The 14,370-nt window shown below is 57.1% G+C and overlaps 1 protein-coding gene and 1 non-coding gene across 4 annotated transcripts in view; one reads left to right on the top strand and one right to left on the bottom strand.

Moving 5' to 3' along the window:
• The window catches only part of LOC106985980 (uncharacterized), a 105,465-nt gene that overhangs the window by 81,282 nt on the left and 9,813 nt on the right, over positions 1-14,370 (bottom strand). The gene's annotated exons all lie outside the window — the stretch shown is intronic.
• On the top strand, positions 294-12,966 carry SCRT2 (scratch family transcriptional repressor 2). Its single transcript, XM_053200134.1, has 2 exons — positions 294-1,392; positions 12,176-12,966. The coding sequence occupies exons 1-2, from the start codon at positions 1,260-1,262 to the stop codon at positions 12,964-12,966; spliced, it is 924 nt and encodes a 307-aa protein (XP_053056109.1). The 5' UTR covers positions 294-1,259.

Below are 14,370 nucleotides of genomic sequence, written 5' to 3'. Positions count from 1 at the left end.
GTTCCAGCGGGAGCCCCGCTCCCCCTCCCTTCCCCCCTCTCCCTTCCCAGTCCACGTGTCTCTATTGTCTGCTCCCCGCTTCAGGGAAAGACACAGCCTCGGATGTGTCAAAACCACCACCCCCCGGCAGCAGGGAAATTAATTACTGGACGATTTTCACTTCCTCTTGCAGCGCCTGCCTGAGCTAGGCACCGGAACAGGACCGGCTGAGAGGGGCCGGCATCGGCATGGGGGACTTGCTGCCCCCACCAGTTCTGGGAGAAGAAAGTTGAACCCCAAACCCAACAGGGGCTTCAGTGGGAGGCCAAGCTGGGGTGGGGGTGCCGACTTCCTCTAGTTAAAGCTGAGTGTCCACACTGGCCACTTCTGAATTGGGGGAGAGGGAGAGGACTGGAGGCAGGAGGGTCGCGGCTGGCGAGCTCACACTCTTTTCTTTGCATCCCCTTCCCTGTGTCCCCATGTGCCTGAACCCCGACTGCTCGGACCACTCTCTGTCCTCTCCCCTCGGCTTCTCCCTCTATCTTACACTTTTCTTTCCCTTTCTTTGCATCCCTGGGGGGGGCTTTCTTTTTGTGTGTCTGGATCTCTTTTTTTCTCCCATGGGTGTGTGAGCGTGTGTTGCTACTTCTTTCCATCTCTGTTTTCCTTCTTTCTCTGTTTCTCTCTTGTGTCTTTTTGTCCTTATCTCGGTCTCTATTTCTACCTCTTTCAGTGTATGTCTCTGTCTTTCTCTGTGTATCTCCTCTCTCCTCTCTCTCTCCCTCCACCCCCCCCCCTCCTCTTTCTCCGTCTCTCTGTATCTCTGCGCCTTTCTCGCCCTCACTTTCTCCCCTCCTGCCTGCCCGCTGCTCCCTGCGCCTGGCCTGCCCCCACCGCTGCCGGTTCAGGGGAACGTGTGCGGAGCGCTTGTCCTGGGGGACATTTGATGGATTAGAGCGCTGAACAGTTCCATTGCTAGGGGACCACCTGATCTCCTCCAGCCTGCGTCCCATATAAAGCCGGCAGGCAGCCGGAGTGCTGAGCACAGCTCCAGCGATCGCCTGTCTGCGCGCCGCCGCCGCCAAGCCCGAGCGGGAGCCCGAGCCAGAGCCGGGGCCGCCGCCACCGGTGCCGGCTCCGCGCTGCCGCCCGCCCGCCCGCCCGCTGGGAGCTGTCCAGTGCTGAAACCCCGCGCCGACAGCCAATCGCGCCCGGCTGGCCGCCTCCCCCCACCGGGGCCCCACGCAAGTGCCCCCGCCGAGCCCCCCGCCAGTCGCACCATGCCGCGCTCCTTCCTGGTAAAGAAGATCAAAGGGGACGGCTTCCAGTGCAGCGGGGTGCCGGCCCCCACCTACCACCCCTTGGAGACCGCCTACGTGCTGCCTGGCGCCCGGGGGCCGCCTGGGGACAACGGTGAGTAGGACCCGGCGGGGGGGGGGGGGCGGGGGGGGAGGGAAAGAGGGAGGGGAGTTCGGGCCCTCCCCAACTCGGGCCACGAGGAGGGGTGCGCGCGGCAGGGAACCCCGGGTAGAGATTTCCCTGGCTGTGTGCGCCTCCCGGGCTTCCCGAGGGCCGGGCGGGCGGGGCAGGGGCTAGGTCCCTACAAAGGGAAAGTCGCAGGGTCGATCCATCCCACAGCCACGCGCCAGCCCGCACTTAGAAAGTTGTGGCCCTAAACGGGGCTGGAGTGAGGGGTGGTGAGAGAATGGAGAGAGAGAGAGAGAGAGAGAGAGAGAGAGAGAGAGGCACCCACGAAGGGCTAATGCTGGGGGGCTAATGCACAAGGCAGTCTGTGGGTCCCCTCTCCCCAGTGGAGGGAAGGAGGCTGGATGTCTGAGTGTACTGCCCTGGTGGAGAAGATAAGCGGGCCTGCACTACCAGTCCCTGGGGAGACAGGGTTGGCTCCTTGGGTGTAGCTGGGGGCTCCCTCCTTCCCTTCAAGCCTGCTCCCCCTGGCGATGCCAGACAAGTGTTCTCAGGTCCCCTCTCTCAGCAACTCTTTTGTTACCCTCAGCCACATGCCTGCCAAAGGCTGGGCCTGTCCTGGGGACTGCAAGGAAGAGGGGATTTCTAGGAGGGGTTCCCCCAAAGTGGCTCCTGGTCCCCTGGGCTGCACTCCCTCCCACTCCAGCTTCTCAACCCCCTCCAGAGCCAGCCCTGCTGTTCCTTGTAAGTCCCCCACCCCCAACACACTCCATCTCTTCTCAGAGCAAGTTCCCGCAGGGACAAGGGTTTGAGGGACAAGAGAGGTCATTCAGGCTCAGAAGGGGGTGATCTCTGAAGGATGTAGAGAAGAATCTGAGACTGCTTCCGTAGATCCCATCCCCCATCAAGGGGATCACAAAAGGGTTCTCCTCTGATGGCCCACACCAGGGCAGGTGTCTGGAGGAGAGGCATCCCTTTGGCAATAAGAAATCTGACATCACATGTGGCATTGGCTTTGGGGTGTGTGGGGAGGGGGAGATGAGGAAGAAGAAGGGAGGAGAGAAAAAGAAGAGAAGAAAGGGCTGAGAATGGGGGGTGGGCTGAGGTGGTGAAGGCAGGAGCCAGGGAGGGTGGGAGTTTCACCTTGGGGATTGCCAAGCACTTCACCCACATTCCATCACTCTGTCAAGCCTGGTAGCAAGAGGGTGCTGGGCAAAAGGCTCTGTGACCTCATCAAGGTCAAAGAAATTAGGGAGTGATCAGGGATACAGCTGCAGCCCCTCAGCCCCTGGCCTCCTCCAGATCCCCAAGAGAACCAACCCCCATTTTCTTCACCCATATGTCTCTTATTCTACTGTCCTCTTTTCTTGACCCCAGGGCCTCTTGGGTTCGAGGACAGAGGCCCAGGGATATGGCTGGGCTTGTCTGAGTGCTGGCAGGACAGAGGATGGACCTGGGACCATGCCAGGGCTGGGGCGTGTGTGTGCTAAGATCTGGGTAGAAATGCCTGCAAGACTGGGATGTGGATCCCTTGGGGGACTGGCACAAAATCCTGGGCTCCCACCCCCTGAGGCTTCTGTGGTCCTGTCCCCAGGCCAGTTGAGGAAACCCAGAGAAGCCTAGAGAATTTCTCATGCACAGTCTAAACTGCAAACTATTCCTCAGGAGAGAGGCAGGAGTGCCTTGCTTTGAATTCAGGCCAAAAAAGCTTTGAAAGGAGCCCCTGAGTGAATGGTGGGTCAGAGCAAAAGTTGGGGCAAAGCTACCAGCAGGGGTGTTCCCACAGGGGTTCCACCAGGTTTGACACCCTAGAACTCCCTTGTCTTTTGCCCTTTCCCCAGAAGGTTGTAGACCAGCTCCCTGGCCTCCAGAGAATCCTCCGGCTGTCCTGATAGTCTGATCCCTGGCCTAGAACCCTGAGCGACTTGGGCTCTAGGTCTCTGACTCGCTATGTGACCTTGGGCAAGTGTCTTCCTTTCTGTGGTCCTCTGCCTCCCCAGCAGGGAGAGAGTTTGGATGGCTGAACTGAGTATCCTTCCAACTTTGACAAGCTCAGCTTTTGTGAAGGTCAAGTGTGGAATGGGAGGCTCTGGAGATGCCTGGATGAGGGTCTAACAGAATGCAGGGGGCCATTGTCCGGGTTTCTGTAGGATTCTGTTTGCCATCCAATGCCTGGCTGAGGGTGGCAGAGTTTCTGAGACCAGGTATTTCTTGGCTTCATTCTCTGCAGGCTGCCCCACAGTGAGGACAGGCACCCTGGCTTAGCCACTCTTGGCAGTATCTGCAGTCCAGGGTTAGTGCCGGAGATCAGGGGGTGACCCTTCAAGCCTGGGTATGGCCAGGAAACACAAGGTCTGCCTCATCCTGTTGTCAGGGGCCTCGCCTATCCCTGGGGTGTGGCTAGACTGGGCAGTGAAGGCTCCCTCATCCCACGGGTGGGTAGGGTGCTGGGGGTCCTCAGAGAGCCTACCGGCTCTTAGTGGCCCGTTGTCTCCACTCTGCCGGAAATAACCTTGCTGAGCGTTTGAGGGAAGTGTGAAAAATTGCTGAGCCGACGTTTTTCTCTCCCAGCGTGTGTAAGTGTGCTGGGTAAACAAGGAGAAAGAGAGGAGGGGGGGGAGGTGAGGAGATGGAGGGAGGAAAGGAGGGAGGGAGGAGAAGGGAGGGGGAAGGCGGGAAGGGGGGAAGGGCCTGGGGCTGGAGATAGTTCCAGTTATTAGAAAGATCCTCTTACAAGCCATTCCTGCAGCAGCCGCTACAGGGTCAGGATGAGGCTGGTGGGAGGGGAAGCTGGGGAGGGGTGCGGGGAGGGGGGCCTGTGAATGTGGAGGTCAGGAGAACCACTGGCTCCTAAGTGATGAAGATTCAGGGCCCCAAATTAAAGAGGTGTACTCCCAGCTCAGGGAATGCCTGGGAGTGCTGAGGATTCCTGGAGGACTCCTCCTACACACACACACACACACACACACACACACACACACACACACACACAAGCAGTGCTCTACTCCCTCCCTTTTCAGCTTCTACAGGCTGGGCAAAAAGGTGCAGGTGCATCAGGGCTCCAGGCCTCGCCCCAGCCCAAAGAGCCCCTAAATAGGGAAGGGGAAGCTTCCCAAATGGAAAAATCTCTAGGCCTTTCTGCAGAGCTCCCCAAAGAAGGCAGACCAGATTTAATTCCACCATCCTGTCCAATACAGTGCCTCATTTCTCCCCCTCCTTCTCCTCTTGCTCCTCCACTGTTTTCTGCCTCAGTGCAGCCTCCCCTTCCCCTCCTCTCCCCTGAGTGATTCTGAACACAGATTCCGTCTTGTGAGATGCCAACTCACATCCTCCTGACCCTCTCAGAACCTCGCCCTCCAACTCCACCAAGCCCACCCCTTCGCATCCTGGGGAGATACTGGGGGAACTCTCAGCCATCCCAGAGCAGGCTGCTGCTCATCTATCTGCGTGGCTGTAGTCTCCGTGGATCTCAGCCCATCTTCACTGCCTACCTCCATCACACCCTCACACCCCAACTCTGAACTCCAGCTGGGCTCCCTGTCCTCCCTCCTCTGCCCCCCCCCCACCCTGGTCCTGCCCCCGTACTGCTTCACAGTGCATCTGACCCAGGCAGATGAGGGATCAATGCCAATCCAATAACACAGTTGTCTGCCCTCCACAGCTACATTAAGCCTCTCCAGCAGGCTGAAGAAGCACTCCTACTCTTGCCCATGGGCTTATCTAGTTGACCACATTACACCAGCGCCCACTTCCTCTCACTCCCTCTGATGGCGCCAGGGAGTCGCTCCAGGCCAGGCCTGGAAGCCCGGCTGAAAGGCCCCAACACATCCACCCCACACCTCAGAAAGGCCATCTGGGGAGCAGGGATGCAAAAGGGCTGCCCCAATTCCTTGGCAGAAGGAGCCCAGAGACGGCTGGGGAGGTGCCCAAGGACACACAGCAGGCCCATCTGGCTCTTAACTACCACTTCCCCTGGTATCTCAGTCTTGATCTAGGCCCAAGATCCAGGTTAGAGTCATGTCAGAGGTCCAGGTTCAAAGTCCAGGTCCAGATCTGAGATCCAGGCCCAACATCCATGTCCAACCTTAAGTCTAGGACAAGGTCCAAGGTCAATGTCCTAGGCTAGTCCAGTCCAAGATTCAGAACAAATTCATGTCCAAGTTCAAGTTTCAATGTCTGAGATCAGGTCCAGGTCAATGTTCAGGGTCCAGGATTACGATCCAGATCGAATTTCTAGTTCAAGGTCATGTCCAGATCCATTCTGAAGGCTTGCCAGGTTGATGTCTTAGACTCACCATTAGCTTTTTCTGTGGCCTTGGACTGGTCTCCCCCAACCCCAGCCTTAGTTTCCTTCTCATGAACTCAAGCAGTTGAACTTGATCTCTTTCAGCTCTGACCTTGTAGGGACCCAGAAATCTGATTTTTCTAAGAATTAGTCAGTGGGAGTATGGAATAACAGGGCCCATGTGGGATATGGAATCTGGGGTCCACAGTCCCCTCTAAGCCTGGGATCACAAGGGTGACATGAGGGGACAGAGCTGAGCATCTATTTTTCAAGCAGTCTGTTTGTGGTTCCTGAGGGACAGCAGAAGAATACATCAAGTCCCTATGTCAGCACAGCAATTTATATCATCCCCCAAACTCCCCACACCCCAACTCCCCCCACACACACTGTGGGCAAAGGGCAGTGAGCACAGGGGAGGATTAGCTCCAACCTACAAAGGCAAATGAGGCCAGGGAGACCCGTGCCTTGCATGAGGTCACGGGGCATAAATGGTGGACCCTGTCGCACCTCCCTGGTGAGTGCTTCATCTACATGTTCTAGGGACCTCCATAGCCTGGAGGCCCTCTGAGAGGCAGGATGAGACCCCCAGAGTTCCTGGCCTCCCTCCCAGCTGCAGTGTCCGGCTGCCAGCCTTTGGGTAAGAAGGGAGGTTGGAATGGGCCCTCTGACTGTACCCTTCTGGAACAGAAGGAGGGGAGGGCAGAAAGAGGGAGGCGTGGAGCGCCTGCATGCATTGTGCAAGGGCCTTCCGGAGACTCCCCCAAGGGAGCAGACCAGTCAGTGCTAGGCAATTCAAGACCCTTAGCCACCCACTCCTATCTCCACAACCCCTTGAAAAATCTTTCCTATTGATTCCTGCAGAGCTGTGGACCTCCCCATGGGCCACAGGAATTGGGTCACAGTCAGGAGGAAACAGAATATGTGGGATTTCTTGAGTGGGGGGAGGTAGGGAGGGACCCTGGAATCCTCTAGACACTCCCTGGGCCTGGGTCAGTAGGCGTCAGCCCCACACCCTACAGCCGTGGTCATGTTGGGCCAGACTTCACTCTGTCCCCTGCTCATCTGGATTCCCAGGGACCCTCCCCAGTGGGCAGGTGTACCAGCTGCTAGGCCCTTGGAGGATGTGGGTGTCATTTCTGGTCTGGTGCCCAGGGAACAGCTAACAAAGATGCTATAATAAGGGGAGGGGGAGGCACCAGCCCCTTTGCCCAGCTCTGTGAGCAGACAGGAGAAACTATTTTTATCCTGCTTTGCTGCTGACAGACCTGGCTTTCTGCTCAGCTGGCTGGAGCTGATTCTCGAGGCCCGAGGCCCTGGCACAGCAAGAAGCAGCTCTAAATATACCCGTGCAGCAGCCCCTCCAGCTCCCACCACCAAGCAGGGCTGGGCCCTCCTCAGGAAAGTGGGCCACCTGGAAAGCTGGCCCACTACCAGGCCCCTCTCTTTTTCTGCCCATCTCAAGGCAGGGCAGTGGGACTGGGGCTGGAAATTCCCTGGAGGAAGGTTGGGACCCTGGGAATCTGGGAGAGACTGGGAAAGGGAGTCAAGGACTGAGAGGCAGGAGGCTGGCCTAACTCGGGTGTGAACTTGCTTTGTGACCTGAGGTGGGTCAAGGCCTCTCTCTGGGCCTCAGCTTCTATACGGCCCTGGAGGAAGTGACTATCACATTCCCTTAGAGAGGAAGTAATGTGCACAGAGCACTGAGCAGGGTGCCTTGTACACAGTAAGTGCGTAATAAGAGTCAATCATTACTTCTGTTAGTTTTATTTGCAAAAACTTACAAGGGGCTGGAACAGTTTCTCAAATAGCTTCTCTCCGCCCCCAACACCCCACCATCCTATCAGACACGGGCCAAGTGGGGGATGTTACCTGGAAAAGAAACCCACTGCTCCTTTCCCCCACCAGTTGAAAACTTCCTACCCCGGCAGTCTCCATCCAGCTAGGGTGTTCTGGAAAAAAGCACAGGCTTCGGAGGGTTACAAGCCTACCTTCTCTTCCAGCGACCTTGGGCAAATCCTCTTCCCTCTCTGGGCCTCTGGGCTTAGCACTGTGCCTAGCACCCAGGGGAGGTTCCATGAAAGCAGTGGTACTGGTAATGGCACTTATCAGAAATGCCTCCCCTCACCCCAAGGGGCCAGACGGCTGGGTGAGACCGTGTCTGTAGAGCACCTAGCACCTTAATCTTCATAAAATTCCCTTCCCACCATTCCTTTGGCTACCAGATTTTTCATTTTTAACGGATTCTGGACCTTCAATCTAAAATATCGAGACTCTTAGGCAGAGAAGGCCAAGAGTCGTTCGCAGGTGACATGTGTATGCTGTCTCCAAAGTGTTTCTGAGCCTTCCCCCAGGTGGCAGGGGTGACTCTAGTCCCGATCCCTCCAATGGGGGATTCGAGCCCAGAGAGGCTGTGTGACTTGCCCAAGAGCACACAGCTAGGATATGAGTAAAAGAACCAGGATGAGAGCCACGTCTCTTCTCCCTGGGTCCCTGGCCATTCCTGCCTCTATCGTGACCCACTCTGTCACTCTGTCAGATGGGGGACAAGTAGCTCAGCCATCTCTGGTCACCTGTGGAACAGAGGAAAGCACCGAAAACCCATCGGGGTTCCATGCACAGAGTTAGAACACAACTTAGCGTCCTAAAGGATTCTCCAGTGTTGAGGCCCAGAGAGGTGAGGTGGTTTGCCCAAGATCATATAGCAGCCTGAGACTCCCATGTGTGTCTCGTTCTCCTCTTGCTAGATTAGAAGGATATCACCAGGAAACGTAGGGATAATAATGATAATAATAATAGCAGCTGGGGAGTCTATTGTGTGCCAAGCATTGTACTAAGCACTTTATATGCATTAATTCATTCAGTGCTATTACAAGCTCCCTTATACATACGTGGCACAAAACGGTTACATAACTTGCCAAGGTCACATAGACAAGGAGAGGTCTAGGGTGGCTCTGAGGAGAGTGAGGTAGAATTGAGGGAGCTTGGGGGTGTGCTGGAGGGACAGGAAAAGGGCCTGAGGATCTAATTCAGAAAGGGCCACGATGCAGAATGGGTCTTTAAAGCATCCCAGTCGACCTTCTTCCATACAGACCAAGTCCAGAGAGGTTAAGTAACCTGGCCAAGGTCACAAAGCAAGTTAGAACCACCTCCTTCGGATATGACCACGAAAACTCTCTTCTAGCCCACAACTCTACCCCGCCCCCACCCACACAACGCACACGGAGCTTCACGGCTGCTGGGAATCAGGTCTGGTCTGCAATGCCTGTCCTGAAGGCAATTCTGCATCCGTCTCTAGGCTGAAGAGCAGCCTTTGTTTGAGGCGCCCCTATTTCTATGTAAAGAGCCCCCCAGCGACAGGAGTAAGTTGCTGCAGTGCTACAGGCTGCCACCAGAGGGCACCACAGGCAGGGAGCCCGTGAGGCCTTGGCCTGGGTCACTGAACTCCTGCCACCCACCAAAAGTTTTCTCACCCAAACCTGAAGTAGAAATTACATGTCCTGAGGCAACAGAGGCCCAGAGAAGAACATCAAGATGTGTCTTAGCAGATGCCAACAAAACCGCAGCACAGAAACCCATGTGGGGAGACTGTTGGGTTGGGTTGGGATCCTGGGTTGGGATCCTGGCCCTAAGTTACTAGGTGGGCATGTTGCTTAACCATCTTGTGTCTAAATTTCCTGGTCTGTAAGATGATACCAACCTTGGAGTCAAGAGGATGGAATGCATTCATGTATATAAAGCCCTCAAAATGGCACCTGACACATTTAAGTTCTCTAGGATGTTCATTAGTATCTGTTCACTTTTCACATATGGTTTCTTTACTCGCGGACTCCCTACTGCAACTGTCTGCATGCTTCCATTATCCCCCGTTTTACGGCTGGGGAAACAGCGGCACAGAGAGGGCAAGCAGTTTGTCCAAGGTCACACAGCTGGGAACAGTCAAGTCAGAACTCAATCCAGGCAGTGGGGCACCAAGATTATGCTCTTAACCAGTATGCCGTCCTTATTCAGTAACAGGACACGCACTGGTCGCATGATCAGTGATCCCCTGACACATGGATCCTATACTATCTATCCCCTGAGGCACAGAAAGGTACATGACTTGCTCAAGGTCACCCAGAATCTGTGCCAGGAGTCAAGCTGTCCGAAGACCAGGTAGGCAGAATGGCCTACAGCGGGTCACGCTGGGCTGGGGAGTGAGGCTGGCCCCGCAAATCTCCATTGCCACTTATCACCCATTTCACAAATGCTTATGGAGCGCTGGCTAGCTGGGGCCCTGGGGATGGGAGGTAGCCACTTCCTCCGGGACCTCTGGGTGTGTGGGAAGCAAGGGAGCAGGGCAGTGCGTTCCAATCCTTGCTCCACCCCTGAGCAAGCACCATTACCACTCCATACTTCAGTTTCTTTATCTGTAGTGAAAGTGTTTTTGTGATGATTTGGTCAGGTGATGGGAGTGAAGCGCCCAGCCCAAAGCCTGGCATGCAGTAAGCGCTCAATAAATATTTGCTGTTATTATCACTATCTCAGGAGTTACAACAGAAGTACCAGGGACAGGAGGTCTGGGAGTACCAGGCAGGTATTTAACTCAGTCTGAAACAATACTCCCTGAATGTTTTGGGGCCTGATTCCTGGAGGGGGCGGGGGGAGTGCCTCCAGACCAAAGGCAGACAGGAGGGGAGGAATGGGGTGCTGGGAGGCGGGGCAACTCTCCTTCCCCCATTAAAAAACTGCCAGCCCCACTGCCTTCTCTGCAACCCGAGCCCCTCCCTACTGAGTCATCCACCCCCACAGTCCCCAGTCACTCTGTGTGCAGACTGTCTTGTGCCAGCAGCTGAAGGGAAAGAAAAAAAAAGGGCATGCCCTCGCCTTCAGGGCTGGGGGACACTCTGCACAAACTTTACTCTGTGGCCATCCCAAATTCCAGATGAGAGGGAAAGGTACAGAGGCTGGATCGGGCAGGCAGGCTGTTTCAAGTAAGGAAAAGCTCTGAATCCAGTTCCCTGCGTACAAAGTCCTATTCCGCCTGTTTTCCTGAGTGGGGGAGGCTGGAGAGTGGGGAGAACGGGTCTCAAGGTCAGAAGGAAGGTCAGATCTCCGGCTGTGCCACTCCCCAGCTCGAAGCCTCAGAAAGGGGCCTGACTTTCCTTGTTCTCCTGGAATCGAAAGACAATGGAAACACTTTGTAATCTGGTGCCAGGTCGGTAAGTGTTGGGCACGTCTGCCAGAAATTCCCCTGAGAGCCCGGACCCCAGGTCTGAGGAGGGTGCCAGGACCACGCTAGGCCCTGGGAAGGAGAGACATATCATGGTGGCCCCTGCACTTGGGAAGCCTCTGTGGAATCCCCTGGGCGAGCCTCAGCCTGCCTACCCACCAATCACACAAACCCAAGGTAGACAGGATTTCTGGTCCAACTCCAAAGAGGAGGGAAGAAGGGGGGGAGGTGAATTCTCACAGGGAGACTCCAGAATGCTTCTAGCGGAGCTGGGAGCAAAACAGGCTCAGGAGCAAGTACAAGGAAGTCCCATTCCTGAAGCACCTAGTACATGCCACACACATGACCTCTCAAATCCTCTAGCAGCCCTGGGAGATGGGTCTAACAGGGCTGTAATTCATTTATGCAACATCTACTCATTGCACACCTGTTTTTTTAAGCCAGGCACATGCTGGGCACACAATTCCAGCCCTTGGAAGCTCACAGCCTGGTGGGGTAGGCAGACAATTAAATAACCTTCAGTGAGGACACTTATTCAAGCAAATAAAAAGCATAATTATAATAGCTAACATTTATATAGTAATTACTGGGTACTCCTTCTCTCCCTTTCTCTGTATTTCCTTGCACAGAAATTGGGGATGAGAACGGCACCACTTTGTAGGGCCTGTAAGGACTGAATGAGTTAACATGCATAAAGCACTGAAGCAGGGCCCGGTGCATGCTTAATACGTGCTTCTTTTCATCACTTAACTCTGCCCTTCCAAAGACCCTGGGAGGGAGAGCCCAATTATAAGCTCCATTTTGTAGACGAGGAAACAGATTCAAAGAAGTTACAGCACTGGAATGGCAGAATGCTGTTAGAATAAAGGCAGCATGGCCTTTGGCGTCAACCTGCTAAGGTCTGAATCTTGGCTCTATCACTTACTGGCTGGGAGTTTAGACGCTTTACGTCTCTGTCTGTAAAGTGGGTGTGAAAAACAGTAAGACCCTCAGTGCGTGGTTGTGAGCACTTAAGAAGCTAGTGAACACACAGCCAGTGGCACCGTGGGGGCGCCATGCTCCAAGAGGGTGGCGCAGGGGTTGTTTCATCGGTGGCCCATAGCGGAGGATGTGAACACAGGCAGGGCGGAGGCGCAGGACAGCGACCGCCGTCCTAGTTAGGAGCGCCAACATTTCCCAAGAGCGAGCTCCGGGACGCCGCGCTGGAGAGCGCCGGGAGTGTGACCTGCCCCCTGCGGCGCCTCACCTACGTCCCTGCTCCCTTCCCGCCCCTGCAGGTTACGCCCCGCACTGCCTGCCGCCCAGCAGCTACGATGCGGACCAGAAGCCCGGCCTGGAGCTGGCGCCGGCCGAGCCCGCCTACCCGCCGGCGGCGCCGGAGGAGTACAGCGACCCCGAGAGCCCGCAGTCCAGCCTGTCGGCGCGCTACTTCCGCGGGGAGGCGGCCGTGACCGACAGCTACTCCATGGACGCCTTCTTCATCTCGGACGGGCGCTCGCGGCGGCGGCGCGGCGCGGGCGGCGGGGACGCGGGCGGCGCGGGGGACGCCGGGAGCGCCGGGGGGCGCGCGGGGCGCGCGGGGGCGCCGGCGGGCGGCGGGCACCGGCACGCGTGCGCCGAGTGCGGCAAGACGTACGCCACGTCGTCGAACCTGAGCCGCCACAAGCAGACGCACCGCAGCCTGGACAGCCAGCTGGCGCGCAAGTGCCCGACGTGCGGCAAGGCGTACGTGTCCATGCCCGCCCTGGCCATGCACGTGCTCACGCACAACCTGCGCCACAAGTGCGGCGTGTGCGGCAAGGCCTTCTCGCGGCCCTGGCTGCTGCAGGGCCACATGCGCTCGCACACGGGCGAGAAGCCGTTCGGCTGCGCGCACTGCGGCAAGGCCTTCGCCGACCGCTCCAACCTGCGCGCGCACATGCAGACGCACTCGGCCTTCAAGCACTACCGCTGCCGCCAGTGCGACAAGAGCTTCGCGCTCAAGTCCTACCTCCACAAGCACTGCGAGGCCGCCTGCGTCAAGGGGGCCGAGCCGCCCCCGCCGCCGCCCGCCGGCCCCGCCAGCTGAGCCGCCCGCCCCGCCGCCGCCCTCGGGCCCCCCACCTCCACCTCCATCCTCTCCGCGCCCCAGCAGCGTTTCCCTGCCCACCCCCCCCCCCTTGTGGGGAACCCCTCCCGGCCCGGAACTTTTCTCTCCCGCTCACCTCTGGCACTGGCTACCCCCAGCGCACCCGACCACAACGTCCTTTCCGCCCCCTGAGACTCGGACCTTGACCCCCTGCTCCCAACTCAGGCACCAGGGCCGCACCTCTCCCGGGCCCCAGGTTTCCTTCCGCCCAGATCCTGCACCTCTCCCCTCTTTCAGACTTCTCTTCCCACTTCTCAGCTGAGTCTCTCCTATCGTTCCTCCATTGGAACCCCAATCTAAGGCCCAAACCTACCTTTGACTCTCACGTCTGTTGTGGTTTCCTCATCCACACCGGTACGCAGGCCCTGCAGCTCCCAGACCACATTCCAACCCCAGACCGTCCTTCTGGCCTCTGCCAGGTCTCGCTGTATGTGTGCCCATCCAGGGATCCAATCCTCACCCCTCCTGGAGTCCCCGGTGTGTCCCTGATCCCCTCCATACCCTGGCCTTAGGTCCAGCCATTCACAGCCCCCTGTACCATGCTCACATACATCTCCCACCCTCTTCGGTCCTAGGGCCTTCTCCGCTCCCACCCCCTACTCTCTCCAGACCCCCTCATCCTCCCGCAGTTCTCATCTTTTTGTGTTCACCTGACCAGGGGCAGACTTGAGGGGCAGTTCAGGCCCTGCCCCCCTAATGTAGTCCTCCTCTCACCCCAGGACAGCCCCTCCCTGGGCTTCCAGTCTCCAGCTGCCTGCTCCCCAGATTCTCTGAGCACTTTCCCCCACCCCCAGGACTACAGGTACCCCTCCTTATTTGTTGGGGGGAGTCTGGGGCACCTCACAAATGCCCTTCCCCCGGTCTGGCTGGGCCTCTCCAGTTATTTATTTGTGTATTTATTTATTTATTTATTTATCTATTTATTGTTATATTTAATCTCTTGGCCTCACCCAGGGATGGTCTGGCTTCCCCAGCTGGACTGGGAGGTCAGGGAGCCAGGCAAGGAGAGAGACAGCAACGGCCATAGAAAGCTGTTCCCCACCCCACCCCCCACTCACACCCCCTCTTGGGGAGTGACGGAGAAGCCTCACCCTCCTCAGAGCCTGAACTCTGGGGAGGGGGCACGAGAATGAGAGGGATAGCCTGCTTACCCTCAAGGGGTGGGGGGGGGGGGAGGGTGGCGGTGAGGGGTATCAGGAGATCCAGTCATGGGGCAGGTCCCCACCCTCCTGAGCCTTCCACTCCCACTCCAGGGAGACCGGAGAGAGGAGCCTCCTCGATCTGTTTCCTATTTATTCCTCTTCTCAAGGGACCCCAGGTTCCAGGGACCGACTGAGCCCCGGA

Source organism: Acinonyx jubatus, chromosome A3, assembly GCF_027475565.1.
Source record: "Acinonyx jubatus isolate Ajub_Pintada_27869175 chromosome A3, VMU_Ajub_asm_v1.0, whole genome shotgun sequence".
Classification (NCBI taxonomy): Eukaryota; Metazoa; Chordata; class Mammalia; order Carnivora; family Felidae; genus Acinonyx; species Acinonyx jubatus.
Note: the sequence above shows the minus strand (reverse complement) of the source record. Positions and strands in the feature narration are given on the sequence as shown.